This window comes from Fukomys damarensis, unplaced genomic scaffold (assembly GCF_012274545.1).
Source record: "Fukomys damarensis isolate Sample0158 unplaced genomic scaffold, DMR_v1.0_HiC HiC_scaffold_32, whole genome shotgun sequence".
Taxonomy (NCBI): Eukaryota; Metazoa; Chordata; class Mammalia; order Rodentia; family Bathyergidae; genus Fukomys; species Fukomys damarensis.
In genome coordinates, this window is record NW_022900944.1 from 814385 (window position 1) to 837826 (window position 23442).

Here is a 23442-nt window from a genome sequence, read left to right on the forward strand (position 1 = left end):
CTTTTTTTCACTTTACCTAAAAATATAACTCTTCTTTTTTTTTTTTTTTTTTGTACTGGGGATCGAACTCGGGTCCTTGCACTTGCGAGGCAGGCCACTGAACCGCTGAGCTAAATCCCCGGCCCTTAAAAATATAACTCTTCTATAGTGGAAACTCTAAGGTCTCTGAGTCATATCTCAGAGGATTAACTAACAGAAATCGAATCTGTACTTTATGTCCCTGCCCAGGAATCCTTACTCACCTGAATTCAGACTTCATGAGGGTTTGGGGGAGCTACCTCAACCTCTTCGATGCAGAGGGGCTTGTCTGCTTCCCAGGCAATGGCTGCTTTGCATTTAATAACCTGGAAGAGAAAGGAAGAGATAGAGAGGAAGGGGAGAGAGGATACCATGGGGAAAAAGTTGGTACCATAATTTTATGAAAATAAGGAATTTGTGGCTGTATATTATTCTCAAGATAAACAATTAAACATAAGTTAGATTCTATATCATAGTCATTACATATTTTGTTTTGTTTCTTTTTTAAAAGCACCAATATAGCACCCAAAGAAAAGTAGCTCACTACTCTGCTACTTTAAGTCTTCTCAGAAATGCTGGATCTGAACCAGATAACCAAAAAGCCTGGGTTAACAATATTGAGTATAGCTCCCATCAAAAATAATATTCAGCACAACCTGCGCTGAATAATTGGAAATTTCTTATTTTGCAAGAAAATTAATGACCCAGTTTTTCCTAATAATAAACAACACCCTTAAATATTAACATTAAAATCATTTAACAGATAGTTTTAGGGATGAGTCACCAAGAGTCAAAAGAACCTGTAGCTTATGAAGGTGCTAAAAGATCCTCCAACTCCAGCAACAGGTAACAGCCAGGTACACGCAGACCACAAAAAGTTGTATTAAAGTTTATCATACTCTAATAGCTTGTTTTTTTTCTCCTCCATAATAAAGAACATATATAGAAAGAGTTTAAAGGGTTTGGTGAATGGCCAATAATTGTTTACTGAATCATTTGTAATCAGCTCTAAATTACCTGAGTCCTCACTGTTATAGCATAGATGTATTTCATATATTTGATACTTTAAAGTGTGGTCTTCACACCAGTAGTTAATCACATCACCTGAAAACTCCTTAGAGAAGAAAGCTATGCCCCAAAATCCATTATATTGAAATCTGCACTTGACCAAGATCCCCAGATAATTAATTCATTAAGCCTAAGTGAGGCTTACAAAATTAATACATTTATTGGTGGAATAAACATTTAGTCTTTGCAAGAATTTGGGTACAAATGCACAAAAAGAAATTAGGCATTTAGGAGTCTCTAATCCCTAGATTAAAAATATTTCTGCCTCAAATTATATTTTAAATTTCAGATATGAGTAAAATTGCAACACATTAGAAAGAAACCTAAAATCTATTCTAACTACTGTTTTTACAGTATGCTTATTTTCAACAGTTCCTATGTAAATTTGAATTATATTTTAAATATCAGTAATTTTATTACAAGTGATGATATATTAATTATAGGCAATTTCAAAATGCAAGTAAATAAAAATTCATCTGTACTTTTATTATTCACTTTGCACTTTTTTCTCTCTCATTGAGTTTATTGGTACATTTTAGGTGTACAGTACAGTTTTTAAAATTGAATTTATTGGTACATTCTAGGTATACAGTACAGTTACATTCATTACTGAGATTTTGTACATTTGCATGCTAGGTCTTGGTTCTCATTTTTTCCCCTTGTCCCCACCCTCCCTTCACCTGCTCCTCCCCTCCCCACCTTCAAACACTTTAATTCCATTTTTACATTTTCTCATATTTTTTTCCTTTTCCCTTATTCCCCTTTCCCTATCCTTCTCACTGTCCCTACATACACCACAGTTTCACTTTACACTTTTGCTGTAAATCCTTTGAGTCTCCCCAAATTAGATCATATTATATGTAATATCTTGCAATCTACTTTCTTATACCAATTAACATACTATAAATACATACTCTGTTTTAGAATTATTCTATATTATCTTAAATCTTTTTGCTATTTAAATAATATTCAACTGAATACCTTTCTAGTAAACATTTAGAGAAGTCCACAGTTGTTCTCTTAGAATAAATTTCTAGCATAGGGATGAGGCATATGCTTTTTTCTTTTATTCATTGTTTATTGGTACATTTTAGGTGTATAATATGATGACATTCATCATTGAGACTTTGTACCACACATGGGAAGTAAAGGTCCAAAGGGGAAGGGGAAGTGGGTATTGGGGAAAAGAAAGAAGGGAAAAGGATAAATATGAAAATAGGAAAAAACAGAAACAAAGTCTTTGTAAATAGGGAGGGGTGGAGAGGTTGAAGGGAGGGCATAGGAATTGGGAAAAAATAAGAACCAAGATATATCATGTAAAGGTACAAATTCTGTCATATGTTTTTAATCAACTTTAAACTGCTGTGCTTTGAGAGTCATCCCTGAAGGAAGCCTGTTTAGCAATTCTACAAAGACACACACAAAAAAGCATGAGCTAGACAAAGATACAGCTTATTTACTTACTTTTCCCTTGGTACTCATTTTTCTTTGGGAAGCATGCCTTGGGAGTGTCTTTCTGATTTAAGAAGCCATTTACCTTTACCCAGAGTGCTCTGTGATCTGTACTAACGTCTCTGAATAAATATTACTTCTGCTGTATTTTTCTTCAATCACTTTCTTTGTTGCTCCAAAGCCCTGCCCAACTCTCACTGCATCATTTGTGCTATCAGGCCATGGCCTGCATGGCAAGAGTCCAAGGTCTGAGCAGGACAATGGAAGATTCAGAAAACAAAAGAGAATTAAAGTGGGACCAGGTGGGCCTCCCTACCTGCTGAGCAGAGAACACCTCAGCCTGCATGTCACTTTATTTAAGCCACGAGGAGGGGAAGTACAAAGGAGATGGGGCAAGGTGTCCTTGGTAATCTGCTTTTCTTATACATTTGGAGACTAACTGACTGGTAAGGCTGGTGGGAACAGAGACATGCAAGCTTGCTGTTCCTAGGACCATGTCAACTAGGACTACAATAAACAGAAGACCAGGAACATTTCCTTGCACCCTGGGCTATCTATTTTGGCAGGGTAAATTGGGGAACAAAGGGAGGAAAGTTATGGAGCACAGGAGGCAGGCAAGATGCCTCCTGATAATGGCCCCATCATGAGCTGGCTCCTGACACTATGGTATTTCAGCTACAAATCCACTGCTCCTAGCCAGCTCCAAGAATTTTTAAATTGGAAAATATACAATAGAGGAGAGTGTATTAAACATCTAGTATGAGTTACAAATAAGTAAAGTTTATTTCTGTTGCCCTAAAGAATCTTCCTTCTACTCATCCTCCTTCACAATCCTGATAATAATTTCCATGTGTATTTTATGGTTTTCCTACATATTTATGCCTCCCTGTGTAAGTTTTATTTATTAAACCTTTATATGAATATAATTGTATGTAATATACAGTGCATGTATTCTTTCTATGTTTTTGTCTTCTCGACTCTGAGATTCATTCATAATCTTGTAGTTTCAATTTCTTTTCATTACTATAAGTTTATTGGCACATTTTAGGTGTACAATATGATAGCATTCATCATTGGGAATTTGTACCTTGACATCATATATCTTGGCTCTTTGGGATTTCTCTTCTATTTTCCTTTTGATCTTCTGGTGTCTTTCTATTTCATTTCATTCATCCCTACTGTAAAAGTAGATTACTGAGGGAAAGTCCAAATTATATGTTTCTACTAAAAAAATCATCAGTGTTTTCACAATAAACTTGTCAAATTAGGTATGCTAATGTTATTGAAGAACTCAAAGACTTTAAGCATTTTTCATGCTGTTATTTTACTTTTTCATTACTAGTATTTAATGTTACAGCAAATCTGGAAATTTCTGTCACTGGAACATCCCCTATAATGTCCACTTACTTGCCTTTACTGATTTTATGCCCTATACCTCCATGTACACATGGAATTCTTCCTTTTTTTCAGTTTTAATTGAGTTTATTGGTACATTTTAGGGATACAGGACAGTTACATTGATTGTTGGGATCTTGTATGTCTACATGACAGGTCTTGGTTCTCATTTTTTCCCCTTGTCCCTGCCCTCCCTTCACCCCCTCCTCCCCTCCCCATCTACAAACACTTTATTTTCATCTTTTCATTATCTCACATTTTTTTCTTTTCCCTTATTACCCTTTCACTACCCATCCAACCTTCCCTACACCTTTAGCCCCTTTCTTCCCATTTCACGATGTCAGTAATCTTATTAGGATCTTATGTATTATTACAGTTTATTCACACCAGAGAAACTATTCAGTATTTACACATGTGTGACTTATTTATTTCACTTAGGAGTATATCTTCAATATGTATCAATTTTCCTATGAATGAATTTATTTTCTCATTCTTTATGGTTGAATAATATTCCATTTTATAGAAAAACCACATCTTCTTTATCCAGTCTCTAACTGATGGGCAAATGGGCTATTTCCAAGTTTTAGCTATTACAAAGTGTGCTGCTATAAACATGGGTGCACATACATCACTGTGATATGATTGTTTTAGTTCTTTTGGAAAGATACCCAGCAGAAGGATGGCTGGGTCAAATGGAACCTCCAGTCCAAGTTCTTTGAGGTATCTCCATATTGATTTCCATAGTGGTTACACCAGTCTGCACTCCCACCAACAATGGAGAAGGGTTCCTTTCTCCCTGCATCCCACCAACATTTGTTGTTTGATTTCTTGATAGCAGCCATTCTTTGTGGAGTGAGATGGAATCTCAGTGTTGTTTTCATCTGCATTTCTCAAATGACCAGTAATGTGGAGCATTTTTTCATATATTTACTTGCTGCTTTTACTTCTTTGTCTGAGAAATGTCTGTTTATTATGGATGCCCATTTTTGAATCGGGTCTTTATATTTGGGGGGGCTAATTGTTTTGAGTTCTTTATATATTCTAGATAATAATCCTTTGTCTGAGGAGCAGCTGGTAAAAATTTTTCCCACATTGTAGGTTGTCTCTTAGTTCTGCTGATGGTTTCTTTTGCAGTACAGAAGCTTTTTAATAAGATGAGATCCCAGTTGCTGATTCTTTGTGCTAGTTGCCGTGCTACTGAGGATTTGTTCATAAAGTCTTTTCCTATGCCAATGTCTTCCAAGGTTCTGCCTAACTTATCTTCCAGCAAGTTTAGTGTTTCTGTTTTAATATTTAGATCTTTAATCCACTTGGATTTTAATTTAGTGCATGGTGAAAGATAAGGGCTCAGTTTTAATCTTTGGCAGATTGAAATCCAGTTTTTCCAACCACATTTATTGAAGAGGCTATCTTTCCTCCACTGAGGGTGTTCAGCCCCTTTGTCAAAGATGAGGTAGCTGAGTATATCTGGATTTGTTTTTGTGTCTTCCAATCTGTTCCACTGATCTTCAGGTCTGTTTCTTTGCCAGTACCATGCTGTTTTTATCACAGTGCCTTTGTAGTATAGTTTCAGATTGGGAATTGTTATACCCGCTGCCATTGTCTGTTGCCCAGGATGGACTTTGTTATTCTAGGTCTCTTATAGTTCCAAATGAATTTTTGGATTCTTCATTCTAGTTCTGTGAAATATAGTGTTGGAATTTCAATTGGCATTGCATTGAATCTGTATAGCAGTTTTCATAGTATGGCCACTTTCACTATGTTGATTCGTCCTAGCCAGAAGCAGGGGATATCTTTCCATTTTCTTATATCCTTTTCGATCTCTTTTTTTCAGAGTGCTTTAGTTTTCAGTGTAGAGGTCGTTTGCTTCTTTTGTTAAATTGATTCCCAGATACTTCATTTTTTTGGTGCTATTGTGAAAGGAATTTTCCCTAATTTTTCTCTCAGTGAATCTGTTGTTTTTGTACAAGAAGGCCATTGATTTTTGTGTGTTGACCTTGTATCCTGCTACTCTGCTAAAAGTGTCAATTAAGTCTAGAAGTCTTTTGGTGGAGTTTTTTGGGTTTTCAATGTAGAGTATCATATCGTCAGCAGATAATGACAGTTTAACTTCTTCCTTTCCTATCTTTATTGCTTTAATTTCTTTTTCTTGTCTAATTGCTAAGGCTAATATTTCCAGAACTATTTTGAAGAGGAGTGGTGATAGTGGGCATCTTTGTGTTGTTACTGATTTTAAGGTGAAGGTTTTCAGTTTTTGGCTATTTAATATGATGTTGGCTGTTGGTTTTTCATAGGTAGCCTTTATTCAGTTGAGATATAGGCCATCTATTCCAATTTTTTGTAAGGTTTTTATCATGAATGGGTGTTGAATTTTGTCAAATGCTTTTTCTGCATCAATTGAGAGGATCATGTGGTTTTTGTCCTTGACTTTGTTAATATAGTGAATTACATTTATTGACTTAGGTATGTTGAACCATCCTTGTATCTCTGGAATAAGTCTGACTTGGTCAGGATGTATGATCTTTTTGATGAGCCTCTGTATTCTTTTTCCTAATATCTTATTAAGGATTTTTGCATCTATATTCATTAAGGAGATTGGCCTGTAGTTCTCTTTTTTAGTTGTGTCTTACCCTGGTTTGGGAAACTTGCTTCCAGGAATGAATTTGGAAGAATTGCTTCCCTTTTAATTTCATTGAAAAGTTTGGAGAGTAATGGCAGTAGTTCTTCTCTAAATGTCTAGTAAAATTCAGCAGTGAATCCCTCAAGACTTGGACTTTTCTTTGTTGTTAAGTTTTTAATTACATTTTCAATTTCACTGATTGTAATTGGGCTGTTTAAAATGTTTTTATATTCTTCATTCAAATTTGATAATTCATAAGTATCTAGAAATCTGTCCATTTCTTCTGTGTTTTCCATTTTATTAGAGTACAGGTTCTTTAAGTAGATATTAATGATCCTCTGGATTTCTTTTGGATCTGTTGTGACTTCACCTTTTTCATTTCTGATTGCATGAATATTTGCCTTTTCTTTCCATTTTTTGATAAGGCTTGGTAAGGGTTTATCAATTTTATTTATTCTTTCAAAAAACCAACTCTTTGATTCTTTTATTTTTTGTATCATTTTCTTAATTTCCATTGCATTGATTTCTACTCTAATCTTTATAATTTCCTTTCTCATTTGAGCTTTGGGTTTTTCTTGTTCTTTTTTTTTTTTTGAGTCTAAGATTCATAGTTAGGTTGTTTATTTGAACTTGTTCTAATTTCCTGGTGTGGGCATTCAGTGCTATGAATTTTTCATGTAGAACTGCTTTCATTGTGTCCCATAGATTCCTGTATGTTGTATTGGAATTTTTGTTTATTTGTAAAAACTGTCTGATTTCTTCTTTAAATTCCTCTGTGATCCATCAATTATTAAGGAAAGTGTTGTTCAATTTCCATGTGTTTATGAAGTTCCTATGGTTTCTTGTGCTATTGATCTCCAGCTTGATTGCACTAAGATCTGATAATATACAGGCAATAACTTTGATTGTTTTGGATTTATTCAAACCTGCTCTGTGAGCTAGTATGTGATCTATTATGGAGAATGACCCATGTGCAGCTGAAAAGAATGTATATTCTGATTTTCTGGGTTGGAACACTATATAGATGTCTAATAAGTCCATGTGTTCAAAAGCTTGGCTCAGTATTTTATTGTTGATTTTTTGCCTAGATGATCTGTCTATGTGTGATAGTGAGGTATTTAGACCCCCCACTACAATTGTATTAGTGCTTATTTGATTTTTCATGTTACTTAATATTTGATTTATATAGTTGGGGGCATAAATATTTGGTGCATATATGTTTATTATTGTCATCTCTTCCTCTTGAATTGTTCCCTTTACAAGAATGTAGTGGCCTTCTTTGTCTCTCTTGATCAGTTTTGCTTTGAAATTTGCTTTGTCTCTGAATAAGATTGCTACCCTGCTTTTTTCTGGGCTCCTGTCATGTGGAGAATTGTTTTCCACCCTTTCACTATCAGTCTATGGGCTTCTTTTTGTGTTAGGTGTGCTTGTTGTATACAACATATTGGTGGATTTTGCTACTTAATCCAATCTGCCAGTCTGTTTCTCTGTTTTTTTTAATTGTATTTCTCTTGATTGGTGAATTTAGGCCATTGACGTTGCTGGTTATAACTGATATGTACTGACTTCTTATTGTCATGTTTTTGTCTTTTTGTTGACTCTTTTTAATTTTTTGCACTTTTCTTTTAGTTACCTGCATTGACTATTTGATTTGCTCTGTTGGGTCTCATGGTGTTCTGATCTTCATAGTCTTTTTCTAGGATATTGTTTAGAATTCCTTGTAGTGCTGGTTTGGTATTCATGAAGTTTCTCCGGTGTTCTTTGTCATGCATGTATCTCATTTCCCCATACATTTTGAAAGAGAGTTTTGCAGGATACATCAGTCTAGGTTGGAGGTTGTTTTCTTTTAGGACTTGAAATACTTCACTCCAGGCTGTCCTTGACCTGAGGGTTTGTGTTGAACGTCTGCTGTGATTCTGATGGGCTTTCCTTTGCATGTGATTTGGTTTTTTTTCTCTTAGTGTTTGCAGTATTTTGTTCTTCTGTTTGGCTTCTGGGATCTTGATTATTATATGTCTAGGTGTAGATTTTTTTTTTGATCATGGCTAGTTGGAGTCCTATATGCCTTACTTATCTGTATGTCAAATTCTTCCCCTCTGTTTGGGAAGTTTTCTGTCATTAATTCTGTGAACAGCTTTTTTAAGTCATTTGTATTTTCTCCTGCTACTTCATGGATTCCTATCAGTCTTATGTTATTCTTCTTTGCATCATCTAGGAGTTGTTGGATTGATTTCTCATGATCCCTTACTGTTTTTCTCAGACCTCTCTTTTCATGGTCACTGACTGCAATCCTATCTTCTAAATCTGAGATTTTATCTTCACATTGTTTTTTTCTGTTGTGTACACTTTCAATAGAGTTTTTAATCTCCTGGATATCTGTTTGAATCTCTTTTATGGATTCCATTTCTTTCCTCTGCTTGGCATTCATTGTTTCCATTTCTTTCTTATGCTGGGCCTTCATGGCTTCTATTGTGGTCCTGAGCTCATCTATTTTTTTGTCCGTTTTTGTTCTAGAGTCTTGAATCATGAGTTCGATTTTGCTCCCCATCTCTATGGTTATCTGCGAAATTATTTCTGTTTTGAATTTTTCTAGAGCCTGATTGATCTGTTTTGTTAGTTCCAGTGCTATGGGTTCCGGGTGTCCTGCTGGTTCACTATCAGACTTTTCATCCTCATTTGCCCTACTGTTTGCCATTGTTGAATTGAAAGTCTGTCTTTGTGTCTTGCTTAAGTGTTTTCTCATTTTTATTTGTGTTGTTGGGTTGTCCTTGGTTTAATTTCTGGGTTATTACTTAAATCTTCCTGATATAGTTGTGCTTTAGGTTTTTGAGTCTCTAATGACTCATAGACATTCTTATTTCCATAGTATCAGAGAAAACAACTCATGAAATCAATCACAATCCTTTACCCCAATTAATACAATCCGCAGCACAATAGGATCAAGCACAACTTGCAAATTGACCACTTGTAGTAGTCATTAATCTATCATCTTTAAACCACGTGAATTATATTAAAATCAAGAAGGAGTCCAAAATATATTTGCAGTGAATACACTTTTAAATATAGCATCTCTACCATTTAGGATTAGAGAGAGTTAGGATGATAGGAGTAGATAAGTGAAAGAATTGGAGAAGGTTTCAAGTGAAGCCAGAGGACATAGAATGACCATACAATCTTTTGGAAACTATTAAATGCAAAAGTGATAGACTGAGTGCAGGAATAAGGAGAAGAATATATTCCCTTAACAGTAATAGGGTTCACTTTCCCTTGATACTACCCACCTATGAGTGAGGTAAAATGACAGAAGAAAAGAACATAAAGAAAAAATGATAAAAGAAGTCTGAGTTAGGGCAGGAGCAGGAACAGAAAGGGAGATGAGGGACAATATGGTTAAGCAAGAGACTGAGTTGGTGAAAGAGGACAGAAAAAATTTATAGAGTGGATTGAGGAAAAGAAAGAAAAGGACAAAAAATGACTTTGAAGGGCCTGTTTCAGGCTATATCTCTGCTGTCATAATACACATTGTGTGCAGCCATGTGCAGAACCAAAACCCCTTATCTCAGCTAGCTGATGGCAGACCCCCACAGTGCAGACTGACCTCAGTCCACAAGGACCAATTTGAGCTCCCTGACCTCCTGCATGGTTGAGCTCCAGACAGTTTTACTACAGGTTTCCCCCGCCCTTTCTTTAAAGATCTTCAGATTTGGGAGCTCAGAAAATTACCCTTTGTAACCAGCTATGTCTCTGTGGAGTTGGTCCAAGGACTGGCACAATTAGGAGATCTGAGTGCCACGTGGGGAGTGCTTAGTGATACCTGCACACTACCCTCCTGGTACTGGAGCAACAATACCAGCACCCACAAAGGAGGGCATGGCTACCCAGACCTGTGGGCTGGGTCCAGGCCAGTGGAGGGAGATGTGATGTCCAAGCGAAGCCACTTTCCCTGAATCTCACCTTGCTTGCTGGTATTGGAGAAGCAGCAGTGGCACCCATAAGGGAGGGCGCAGCTACCTCTACCCATATGATGGGCCCCGGCCAGCAGAGGGAGATGTGATGTCCGAGCTGAGCTGCTTTCCCCAAATCTCACCTTGCTGGCTGGCATTGGAGGAGCAGCAATCTGAGGGCAACTTTTTACTGAGGCTTTTCCTACATTGAAGTCAATATAGGGGAGGAAAGAATGTACAGCTACTTCTCAGAGAAAGTAGCTGCAACAGTGTAAACTCCACAACCAAAGTGGAGCAAAAGAGAGTTCAGTTCTATTTTGTAGCTATCTGCATGACTGAGTTTAAGCACATATCTATGAGGCTTGTATAAGGAACGACATTTTAGCTTAGAGATTTCTGTGCATTTCTGCTGCCCAAAAAGGGATTGGAGATCTACCTACTTTATGCTGGATAGTACTTGAGTTGAGAAGGTAAAAACTCATTTTTAGATGGTTGTGCAGTTTGAACTGAAGTTTTGACAGCAATATTTTTTTCTGAGGCCTTTACAACATTGAAGTCAATGGAGCGGAGGAAAGAATGTGAAATTAATCCTCAGTGAAAAGAGCTGCAACAGTGTGAATGCATGAGTATACTCCATACATGAAATGGAGCAAAAGAGTATTCCTTCTCTTTCGAGCTCTGTACATGAGTGAGTTAAAAGCACATATCTATGATGCATGTACATGTAATGGTAGTTTGGCAGAGAGAGAGTCATATATGCATTTCTGCTGCCCCAAAAGGTCTTGAAGATCTGTATACTTTGTACTAAATAGGATCTGAGGTGAGAAGCCAAAAACACTTTTGAAAATGTTTCTGAAGTTTGAAGTGAAGATTTGAATGCAACATTTTTCCTATATATGAGGATTATAAAAGCAATGGCATTTTGGCATAGAGGGTGCTGTGCATTTCTGCTGCTCAATAAGGTCTTGAGATCTGTAAACTTTGTGGTAAGTAGAACTTGAGGTGAGAGGCCCAACACACTTTTCAGAATGCTTCTGCAGTTTGAACTGAAGTTTGGACAGCAGTTCTAATGTCCCAAAAGGGTTTACAGATCTAGAAACTTTGTGGGAAATGGAACTTGAGTTAAGAAGACAAATACACTTTTCAGAATGCTGCTGCAGTTTTATACTGAAGTTTTGAAGGCAACATTTTACCTGAGGTTGTTTCACCCTTGAGGACAGTGGAGAGGAGGAAGGAACATGCAGTTACATCTCTCAGAAAGAAGCTGCAAGTGTGCCAGTGTATGGATAAACTCCATTTCAGAAATGGGAAAAAAGTGTATTTCATCCTCTTCCTAGGTTTTTGTTTGTAGAAGTTATAAGCTCATGTAGATGAGCCTTGCAAAAGAAATAGAGGTTTAGCATAGAGAGTGCCATGCATTTCTACTGCCCTAAAAGGGCTTGGAAATCTGAAAACATGTTGATAAGAGGAACTTCAGGTGACAGGCCAAACACACTTCAGAATGGTTCTGTAGTTTGAACTGAGGTTTTCATGGCAACATATTTTCTGTGGCTTTTTCCCCTTTGAAGTCAAAAGAGGGGAGGAAAGAACATACAGTTACTCATCAGAGAAAGAAGCTGCAATAGTGTAAATGAACCAGCCTACTCCACACCTGAAGTGGAGCAAAAGAGTATTCCCTTCCATTTCTAGCTTCTTTGTAAGTAGAACATGAGGCCAGAAGCCAAACTCACTTTTCAGAATGGTTCTGCAGTTTGAACTGAAGTATTGAGGGCAACATATTTCCTGGGTCCTTTTCCTCTTTGAAATCAAAGGAGGGGGGAGGAAGAAATGTGAATTAAATCCTCAGAGGAAGAATCTGCTAGTGTTCAAGGGGAAAAATTTACTCTACTTCACAAATGGATCAAAAATTGATTGGAATTGTTTGGCATTTTGAACTGAAGTATTGATGGCAACATTTTTCCTGAGGCCTTTTCTACATTGAAGTCAAGGGAGGGAAGGAAGGATTGTGCAGTTTGTCCTTAAAAAATGAAGGCGCTAGTGTGCCAGTGAACGGATATACTTTACTTCATAAGTTGAGCAAGAGTATATTCCCTCCTGTTTCTAGGCTTCTGCATGCCAGATTTATAAGCACATATATATGAGGCTTGTATAAGAAATTCCAGTTTGGCACAGACAGTGCCATGCATTTCTGCTGCCCTAAATGGCTTGGAGATCTGTAAACTTTGTGGTGAAAAGGACTTTAGTAGAGAATCCAAACACAATTTTCAGAATGGTTCTGTAGTTTGAACTACAGGTTTCACTGCAAAATTTTTCTTGATGCATTTCCTAAATTGAAGTCAAAGGAGGTCAGGAAAGATTGGGCAGTTACTCCTCAGAGAAAGAGGCTGCTAGTTTTGCTAGTGGACCAATATACTCTACTTCATAAATGAAGCAAGAGTGTATTCCATCCCTTTGATGGGTCTCTGCATGCCAGAATTATAAGCACATATATATATGGTGGCTGGTGTAAGTAACAGCAGTTTTTTTCATAGAGAGTGCCCTGCATTTTTGCTTCCCTAAAAGGGATTGGAGATCTGTAAACTTTGTGGTAAGTAGAATTTGAAGTGAGAAGCCAGACACTCCTTTCAGAATCATTCTGCAGTTTGAACTAAAATTTTCATATAAACGTATTTCCTGATATTTTTTTCCCCAATTGAAGTAAAAAGAGGGGAGGAAAAAAATGTACAGTTACTCCTCAGTGAAAGAAGCTACACAAGTGTTAATACACCACTCTACTCCACATCTGAAGTGGAGTAGAAAAGTATTCCCTTCTGTTTCTAGTTCTCCTCATGAGTGGGTTATAAGCACATATGTATGAGGCTTATATAAGAAATCACATTTAGGCCTAGAAAGGCCTATTCAGATCTGTGTCCCAAAAAGGGCTTGGAGATCTGCAAAATTTGTGGTAAATAGAACTTTTTTCCTTTTTATTGAGCTTATTGGTACAATCAAGGTATACAATACAGTTACATTCATTACTGGGATTCTGTACCTTCACATGGCAGGTCTTGGTTCTCATTTTTTCCCCTTGTCCCTGCCCTCCCTTCACCCCCTCTTCCCCTCCCCATTTACAAATGCTTTATTTCCATTTTTTCATTTTCTCATATTTTTTTCTTTTTCCTTATTCCCTTTCCCCTACCCTTCCCACTTTCCATACACCTTTATCCCCTCTCTTCCTATTTCACACTATTAATTATCACATTAGGATCTTGTGTACTATTATAGCTTTTCACACCAGAGAAACTATTTGGTATCTACACATGTGACTTATTTATTTCACTTAAGAGTATATCCTCAATATGTATCCATTTTCCTATGAGTGACTCTAATTTCTCATTCTTTATGGCTGAGTAATATTCTATTTTATAGAAAAACCACATCTTCTTTATTCAGTTTCCAACAGATGGGCAAATGGGCTGTTTCCAAGTTTTAGGTATTACAAACTGTGCTGCTATAAACATTGGTGCGTATATATCACTCTGATATGATTCTTTTAATTCTTTTGGAAAGATACTCAGCAGAGGGATGGCTGGTTCAAATGGAACCTCTAGTCCCAACTCTTTGAGGTATCTCCATATTGATTTTTTGGTAAATAGAACTTTAGATGAGAAGCCAAACCCACTTTTCATAATGGTTCTACTTTTTGTACTGAACATTTGATGGCAACATTTTCCCTGAGATCTTTTCCCCATTGAAGTCAAAGGATGGCAGGACTGATTGTGCAGTTACTTCTCACATAAAGAAGCTGCTAGTGTGCCAGTGTACCAATATACTTTATTTAATGAATGGGGCAAATTTGTATCACCTTCTGTTTCTAGCTGTATTTAATGAATGGGGCAAATTTGTATCAACTTCTGTTTGTAGCTCTCTGCATGCCAGAGTTATAAGCATACACACACACACACACACACACACACACACACACACAATCCATATATACACACACAATCCATATTGTATAGGAATGGTTCTGAAGTTTGAACTGAAGTTTTCACAGCACATACTGCTACTTTTTGGAGAAGCTGCAACAGTGTGAATGCACCTGTCTACTGCACATCTAAAGTGGAGCCAAAGAATATTCCATTTTGTTTCTAGCTCTCTGCATGACTGAGTAATAAGCACATGTCTCTGTATGTGATTGACTTTTCACCACAAGTTATACTTACCACAAAATTCACAGATCTCCAAGCCCCTTTAGGGCAGCAGAAATGCAAGGCGCTCTATATGCCAAGCTGCCTTTACTTATACAAGCCTGATATATATGTGCTTATAAATCTGGCATGCAGAAACCTAGAAACAGGTTTCTTCATCTATTTATAAAGTAAAATATATTGGTCCACTGGAATAGCAGCACTTTCTTTCTCTGAGGAGGAACTACACTTTTTTTTCCTGTTCTTCTTAGACTGCAATGGGGAAAAGGCCTTAGGATAAATGTTGCTGTCAAAACTTCAGTGAAAACTTCACTACCATTCTGAAAATTGGCTTCTCACCTCAATTTCTACTTACCACAAAGCAACAGATCTCCTAGCCCTTTCTGTGCTACAGAGCTGCATGGTACGCTTTAGGCCTAAATGCCTTTCCTCATACAAGCCTCAGAGATATGTGCTTATAACTCAGTCACATAGAGAGCTAGAAACAGAATTGAATACTCTTTTGTTCCACTTCAGATGTGAAGTAGACTGGTGAATTCACACTGTGGTAGCTGCTTTCTCTGATTTTTAACTGTTCTTTCCTCCTCTACTTTGACTTCAATCAGAAAAAGCCTCAGTAAATATGTTGCCATGAAAACTTCTGTTCAGATTACAGAGCTACAGTGAAAAGTGTGTTTGGCTTCTTAAGACAAGCTTTACTTACCATATAGTTAACAGATAAAGCACGCAGAGACCTAGAAACAGGAAGGAAAACACCCTTGCCCCATTAATGAAGTAGAGTATATTGTTCCACTGGAACTCTAGCAGCCTCTTTCTCTGAGGAATAACTCCACATTCTTTCCTGCTCTCCATTGACTTCAAAGGAGAAACAGTCTCAGGAAAAAATGTTGCCAGGAAAACTTCAGTATAAAACTGCAGCCATTCTGACACATGTTTTTGGCTCCTCACCTGAAGTTCTATTTACCAAAACATTCAAAGATCTCCAAGCACTTTTTTGGCCATAGAACTGCATGACACTCTAGACCTATATGCCATTACTTATACAAGCCTCTTAGATATGTGCTCACAACACAGTCATGCAGAAAGCTAGAAAGAGAAGAGAATACTCTTATTTTATTTGAGATGTGGAGTAGACAGGTTCATTCAGTTACCACAGAATTTATGTATCTCCAAGCCCTTTTAGGGCTACAGAACTTCACAGTACTCTGTAGGGCTAAATGGCTTTCCTTATGCAAGCCGTGTAGATATTTGCTTATAACTTAGTCATGCAGAGAGCTAGAAACAGAAGTGAAGATCCTTTTGCTCCACTTCAGTTGTTCACACTTACACCTGCTTTCTCTGAGGAGTAACTGTAAGTTCTTTTATCCTCTCCATTGTCTTCAAATGGAAAAAGCCTCAGGAAATATGTTGCCCTGAAAACTGCAGCTCAAACTGCAGAACCATTCTGAAAAGTGTGTTTGGCTTCACAACTCAAGTTCTATTTACCACAAATCACACAAATTTCCAAGCCCTTTTAGGACAAGGAGAAATTTTTGGCACTCGCTATGCCAAACTGCCATTACTTATACAAGCCTCATATATGTGCTTAGAACTCTGGCATGCAGAGATCTGGAAACATGAGGGAATACACTCTTGCTCCATTTATGCAGTAGAGTATATATGTGTACTAGCCGATTCTTTTTCTGAGGAGTAACTGCACATTCTTTCTAGAACTGTCTTGACTTAAGTGGGAAAAATGCCTCAGGGTATGTTGCTGTCTAACCTTAGTTCAAAGTGCAGAGCCATTTGGAAAAGTGTGTTTTGCTTTTCACCTCATGTTCTACTTACCACAAAATGTGTAGATCTCCAAGCCCTTTTGGGGTGCAGAACTGCATGTCACTCTCTAAGCCTAAATTCCATTCCTTATACAAGCCTTGTAGATATGTGCTTATAATTCATTCATGCAGAGAGCTAGAAACAGAAGGGAATACTCTTGTGCTCCACTTCAGATGTGGATTAGATTGGTGTATTCACACTGTTGCAGCTTCTTTCCTGAGGAGCAACTGTACGTTCTTTCCTCCCTTCCATTGATGTCAAAGGGGAAAAATACTCAAGAAATAAGTTCCCATGAAAACGTCAGTTCAAACTGCAGAACCATTCTGAGAAGTGTGTTTGGCTTCACAACTGAAGTTGTACTTACCACAAAGTATACAGATCTCCCAATGTTTTAAGGGCAGTAGAAATTCATGGCACTTTCTATGCCAAACTGCCCTTACTTATACAAGCCTCATATATATATGCTTATAACTCTGGCATGCAGAAACCTAGAAACATCATGGAATATAATTTTCCCTCCATTTATGAAGTAGAGTATATCTGTCTACTTGAACACTAGAAGCTTCTTTCTATGTGGTATAACAGTAGGTTCTTTTCTGCCATCTTTTGACTTCAAAGGGAAAAATGCCCCAGTAAATATGTTGCTGTGAAAATGCCTTTTCAAACTGCAGAACCATTCTGAAAAGTCTGTTTGGCTTCTCACCTCAATTTCTATGTACCACACTGCTTACAGATCTCCAAGCCATTTAACAGCACCAGAAATGCATGCACTGTTTATGCCAGACTGCCATTACTTAAACAATCCTCATATATATGTGGTTATAACTCTGGCATGCAGAGTCCTAGAAAGATCAGGAAATCAACTCTTGCTCCATTTATGAAGAAGAGTATATTGGTCCACTGGAACACCAGCAGCTTCTTTTTCTGAGGAGTAACTGCACGTTCTTTCATGCCCTCTTTTGACTTCAATAAGGAAAAGGTCTCAGGAAATATATTGCCATCAAAACTTCAGCTCAAACTGCAGAATCATTATGAAAAGAGTGTGAGGCTTCTCACATCAAGTTCTACTTACCACAAAGTTTACAGACCTCCAAGCCCTTTTTGTGCCACAGAACTGCACTACACACTCCAAGCCTAAATACCATTCCTTATACAAGCCTCATAGGTATGTGCTTGTAACTCATTCATGCAGAGAGCTAGAAACAGAAGGCAATGCTCTTTTGCTCCACTACAGTTGTAGAGTAGACTGATGCATTCACACTTGCAGCTGCTTTCTCTGAGGAGTAACTCTTTGTACTCTGTCACTGATTTGACTTCCATTAGGAAAAAGCCTCAGGAAATGTGTTGCCTAAAAACTTCAGTTGAAACTGCAGAACTATTCTGAAAAGTATGCTTAGCATCTCAGCTAAAGTTCTACTTAGCACAAAGTTCACAGTTCTCCAAGCCCTTTTAGGGCAGCAGAAAAGCATGGCTCTTTGTATGGCATACTGCCTTTATTTATACAAGCCTCATATATATGTACTTATAATTATGGCAAGCAGAGACACAGAAACAGGAGGGAATGCACTCTTAATGTATTTATGAAGTAGAGTATATTGGTACACTGGCACAATAGCAGCTGCTTTCTTTGATGAATAACTGTGCATCCTTTCCAGCGCTCCTTTGATTTCAGTCAGAAAAAGACCTCAGAGAAAATGCTGCCCTCATATCTTCAGTTCAAAGGGCACCATTCCAAAAAGTGCATTTGGCTTCTCACCTCAAGTTCTACTTAGCACAATATTTACACATCCCTAAGCCCTTTTTTGGGCTGCCTAACTTTAAGGCACTCTCTTGGCCTAAATGCCATTTCCTTATATAAGCTTCACAGATATGTTACTATAACTCAGTCATGAAGAGAGCTAGAAACAGAGGGGAATTCTCTCTTGTTCCACTTTAGATATGGAGTAGACTGGTGCATTCACACTGTTGCAGCTTCTTTCTCTGAGGCATAACTGTATGTTCTTTCCTCAATAGGGAAAATTTTTATAAATAGCAAAAACCTGTAAAGTGTTACAATGTAAAATGGCTTCTGCTGATTCTAACAGCAGTTTGTTTTGTTTAGCTCAAAACTAATAGTCACCAAAGTCACTAATTGCTGATTGAGGCATTTGGTCTTACCCTGAGATAACAGGGCACATCAAGGTCTTGAACTCTGGAGACTGGAGCCACATGATCATAAAATTGTCTAGATGAAAGAACCCATTGCTGACATTTGCTTTCCTGATCGTGAAAGCTCCCTTCCTATGGATTAGAATACAAAACTAGGTGAATTTTAAAGGTATACTCCCCAACTTCAAAAAATTGTCACATCTGGGTTCAAAAGTTAACTACCTTGTGACCTTGATTTGAACTTTGAGAGTGGAATGTAACCACCCAAGTGAAGTTTAGGCTGTAAAACCCTATAAAAGGAGGAGTTGTAACTCAGTGAATTGTCAATCCAGGCACAGCTTATATGAGATCAACACTTATCGATGAGTAAATTTGTTATTTTACTTCTATTCTGCTGCCTCTCTGTGTGTCACTTACTGACTCTTCTGTAACATTTAGTGCATTCACTGGGAAGAAAAGGTCTACCTGACAAGGCCCATGGTGGGCCTTGACCCGAGTCCTATTGGAGGGTGTGGCTGTCTGCCTCCTTAGAAGGGAAGAGGCACTCCCCCTGTATTTCCTGGGTTCCCCTGCTAGGACTCAGAGGCCACCTCAATGGCAGCAGATTGGTCAAAACCAGAACAGAGACAGCAGAAGGAAGGGGAATGAATGGAATCATCCATCTGAATGGTGAGATCATCTGGGCTGCTCCCTAGTTTGTCTTGCTTTGCTTTGGTTCTTAACTGAATGTTTGAGCAGATTACAGATTGGAGGCCTGATTATCTTCCTTTCCCTGCCATTTGTGAGAGTTTATATCCTCAGTTTGGGCAAAATATAGAGTTCAGGCCTAATCATCCTCCACTCTTTGCTATTTGTAAGGATTTTGTTTGTATACTCTCAATTTGTTATTGTATTGCTCTTTGCTAGGGGCCCCATGGAGACAACCTGCTAACTTCTTGCGTGACTGTGTATAAAAGAGATTTGGTTAGGAAAGTGAGTGGAACAAGCTACAAAAGCCACCAGTAGCCTCATCTGTGCACCAAGACAAAGGGAGGGGCACTTGTATTTAAAGAGCCCTTCCAGTATTGTGGAGCTTTTGTGGGTCAGTCCTGCGAGTCTGGTCAAGATTAGAAAGGACAAGAAGGAAACTCTTGTGATTATAAGTTCTCCATAGTCTAAGAGGATCTAAAAGAGCTGGTAGCTCACAGACAGGCTGATAAGCAAATGAGACTTTCCTTCAGAATGGTACCCCACCCTTTGTTTGTCTTGTGTTGCTGGACAAGGGAATATCTAATGGTCATGGGGAAACACTAATACTAAAACAACTGTTCTTAGGTACATGATTCAGAATTTTTCCCTCTCATTGAGTTTATTGGTACATTTTAGGTATACAGCACAATTACATTCATCATTGGCATCTTGTACCTTTTGAAAGGTCTTGCTTCTTATTTATTCACCTTGTCCCTGCCCTCCCTTCACCCCCTCCTACCCTCCCCATTTACAAACACTTTATTTCCATTTTTTCATATTTTTTTCTTTTCCCTTATTACCTTTTCCATACCCTTCATGATTCAGATTTTTAAAAAAATTTATAACAAGAAGAAATTTATGGATTATAGTTCTGGAAGGTGGAAAATCCATTTTCAAGTTCCTAGCATCTGATGATATCCTTCTTGCTGTATCAAAGCATGGTAGAAGGCATCACACTGAGGAAGGGCAGAGGTACCTCACCCATGTGCCAATACCACACTGTTTTGTGAATCTATATGCTATAATTTGGATCTCAAATGTTCTCCAAATGTCCATCTGTTAAAAGTTTGGGCCTCAGCATGGCACTATTGGAAAGTGGTAGAAGTTTTAAGAGGTGAGGCCCAAGGTTATTGGAGCTCTGCTCTGAAGGGATCCCGGCCACTTCTTCCTTCTCTTTTTCACATCCTGGCCAGTAAGAGAGCAGCTTTTCTCTGCCACATGTTCCCTACCATGATGTGCTGCCCACCCTAAAGCAACAGAGCTGATTGATCGTGAGCCATAACCCAAAGCAATCCTTTTGATTCAGAATTTTGATAAAGGCTTTATGGGGAACTATAGGATAAAACTGCAACCAAAGATGCTTAAGAAACTTTCTGAGTTATTGTGGCTTCAGCTAAGCCTGACTTGGCCCCCAGAAAAAACTCTAGACAAAAGAAAAGTTATCTCCCTTTGTTTTTAACTGAGATTTTGATTACTTGGAGCCTTGTATGCTCTGTTTTAGGGCCTGAATAACCCAGCCTGGGAGCTGCTCAAGCTTCTGCTCTGCAGCAATCACCTGCTGATGAGAACCATTTAGTTTTGGTCTTAGAACAACTGCTTGCCAAATCTGCTGTTTTTTGCATGGTGAATTTGCCTGTGTCAGAAAATGTGACATTGTTGCAGGCAAATCCCAGTGCTTCCCCTTTGGAGGAGGTTGAGTTGCCTTCCCCTCTGCTTGAGTTGCTAAGATCGCAGGTGTGGAGGAGGAGGTGGCAAAAACAGAATTGCTTGGCCTTACTGCACTGGAGGGTGCAGATGGAAACCATTGATGGATTCAGAGAGAATGGAACAGGGCTTGCACTCAGATTAGAAAGAACTAAAATAAGAAAAGAAATCTTTGATGGATTAAAAACAGCTAGGAAATCTCTGAAAATCATACAGCAAAATAGATAGAAAAAAACACTGCTGGCTTTAAGAGCCCCAAGGCCAGCACCATGTTATCAGCCTGATGTTGCCTGCAAAGGTCTGGAATCCAAAACAAAGCCAGAGAAACTGCAACTGCTCTCTACCAGACATCAAGGGATTTTACAAGGGAAATCAAGTTACAAATTTTAACTATTTGATAAATGTGTCATTGTTTCAATTTTAATTAAGTTTGATTGGTGTGCTTAAATCACTTCTTATGCATTGAAAATTCTTAAATTGTAGTTATAGGGTTAACTTGATTTTAACAGCTAAAGTTTGTTATAAAATGTTAATAGTAAATGAGACAGGAAAATATTAAGAAAGCTATGGGTAAAAGAGATATACTTTTGATATAAAAGGATTTTGTGTTTGTCTTGTTAGAAAGATAAAAAATATACACAAGTCCAGACAGAAGGACTAAGTATGTAGAGAAGGTGTGTGGAAATGATTTAACAAGAAAATATGTTTGTATGTTTGCTTGTTGGTTTCAAGTTTGTTATAAAAGGTTTACATTTACAATTATAAAGAGCTTTCATTCCTTTTGATTCTAATTCTATTATAGATCTCTGTTAATTGACCTGCAAAAGTTTTGCCTAGTCTTAGATTTTATAATTCATTTGGCCAAATACATTTGAGTGCACTCTAGTTTCATAAATTGTTTTATATGTTTGTCTGTGTCTGTCTAATTGATGAAAAGTGTTTTTCCAATTATGTTTTTTGATTAAAATGATGTCAAGGATACAAATAATTCATTAATCTCTACAACCTGGTTTTATAAGTTAAAATTTTGTCAAGATAATTAAATATAAACTCTTAGGTCTGGACAGACTCCTGTTAATGAAAAAAAGGACAGCTGCTCAGAAAAATTTATTCTGGTCTTTATTCACTAATGGGTGCCTCAATAGTTTTCACAGCCTTCTGAGAAGATAGATATACCCCACAGTAAACATTGCTAAATATGTTGTTATAAAATGTTTACATTGGTTATCATCAAAGGGTTGGATTCTAAATATGTTATTGTGATATGTTTATAATGGTCATTTTCAAAATATGCTATGTTTTGTGGGAAAACAAAGAGTTATTAAGAGGTTTTATTGAAAAAATGTTTTTAATATGAAAGTAGACTAAAGGGCATAAAGTTTCATATATATAATTCTGATTATTATTGTTAATTTTCTGATGTACTAAATGAATAGAAACATCACAGGGTATTAAGAAATTATCAATGCTGTTTCAAGAGGCAGGATATCAAGTTTCATGGAAAAGGCTAAATTTGTGTACAACAAGTCAAATATTTAGGATTCCAAGTTTCCAAACAAATACGCTGCTTGGAGATGAAAGGACATGAAAGGAGCTGAGAGAATTTTTGGTGACAGCAGGTTTTTACAGAATTTGGACTCTAGGGTGTGCAGAAATGGCTAAAACTAACTCTTTCTGCTGCCCCTGCATGGCTGATCCCAGATGTGATCCAGTCTTTTAATGAAAGAAATCAATACTGCTTTAGGGATGCTTACTCAAAGAGTAGGCCCATGGAATCAGGCAACAGCATATTTATCAAAGAATCTGGATGCAGAGGGATGGTCCTTAAGGATGGCTCTTAAGCTCTGGTGGCTGCTGTAATGCTAATCAAGGAGGCCACCAAGTTGACTTTTGTGCCCCATGCTGTTCTGGAGTTGCTAAACAATAGATGACACCAGTGACCCTCAAATAATAGACTCACACAATATCAGGACTTCATCTGTAAGAATCCGCACCTATATTTTGTTTCAATTAAAACATTGAATCCCACTACTTTTTGCCCTCAGAAAGTGCCCCCCCACTACTGCCTCAGAGTTACTGATGAGTTATTCTCAAGTTGTCTGGATTTGCAGAAAGTCTTGCTGCCTGATGCTGATTTTGTCCTGTTTACAGATGGGACCAGCTTCATGGAAAATGGGGTATGCTGTGCTGGCTATGCAGTGATGACTCAAGATGAAATGGTCCAAGCTGGATCCTTCCCCACTGGATGGTCAGATCAGTGAGCAGAGCTATGGGCACTCATACAGGCTCTCTGATGGGCAAAAGGAAAGGGTAAATTTTATACAGATTCCTGCTTGCAGCTTTGCATATCTATGGCACA

The 23442-nt window shown here is 37.7% G+C and overlaps 1 protein-coding gene across 1 annotated transcript in view; it reads right to left on the bottom strand.

Moving 5' to 3' along the window:
- The window catches only part of LOC104873996 (all-trans-retinol dehydrogenase [NAD(+)] ADH4), a gene marked incomplete at its 3' end in the record, with an annotated part of 19471 nt that extends 16903 nt beyond the window's left edge, over positions 1-2568 (bottom strand). The window contains 2 exon segments of the mRNA XM_010640953.1: positions 243-344; positions 2551-2568. Coding sequence (XP_010639255.1) covers positions 243-344; positions 2551-2568 — 120 coding nt within the window.
- Positions 2569-23442: the final 20874 nt, after the last annotated feature.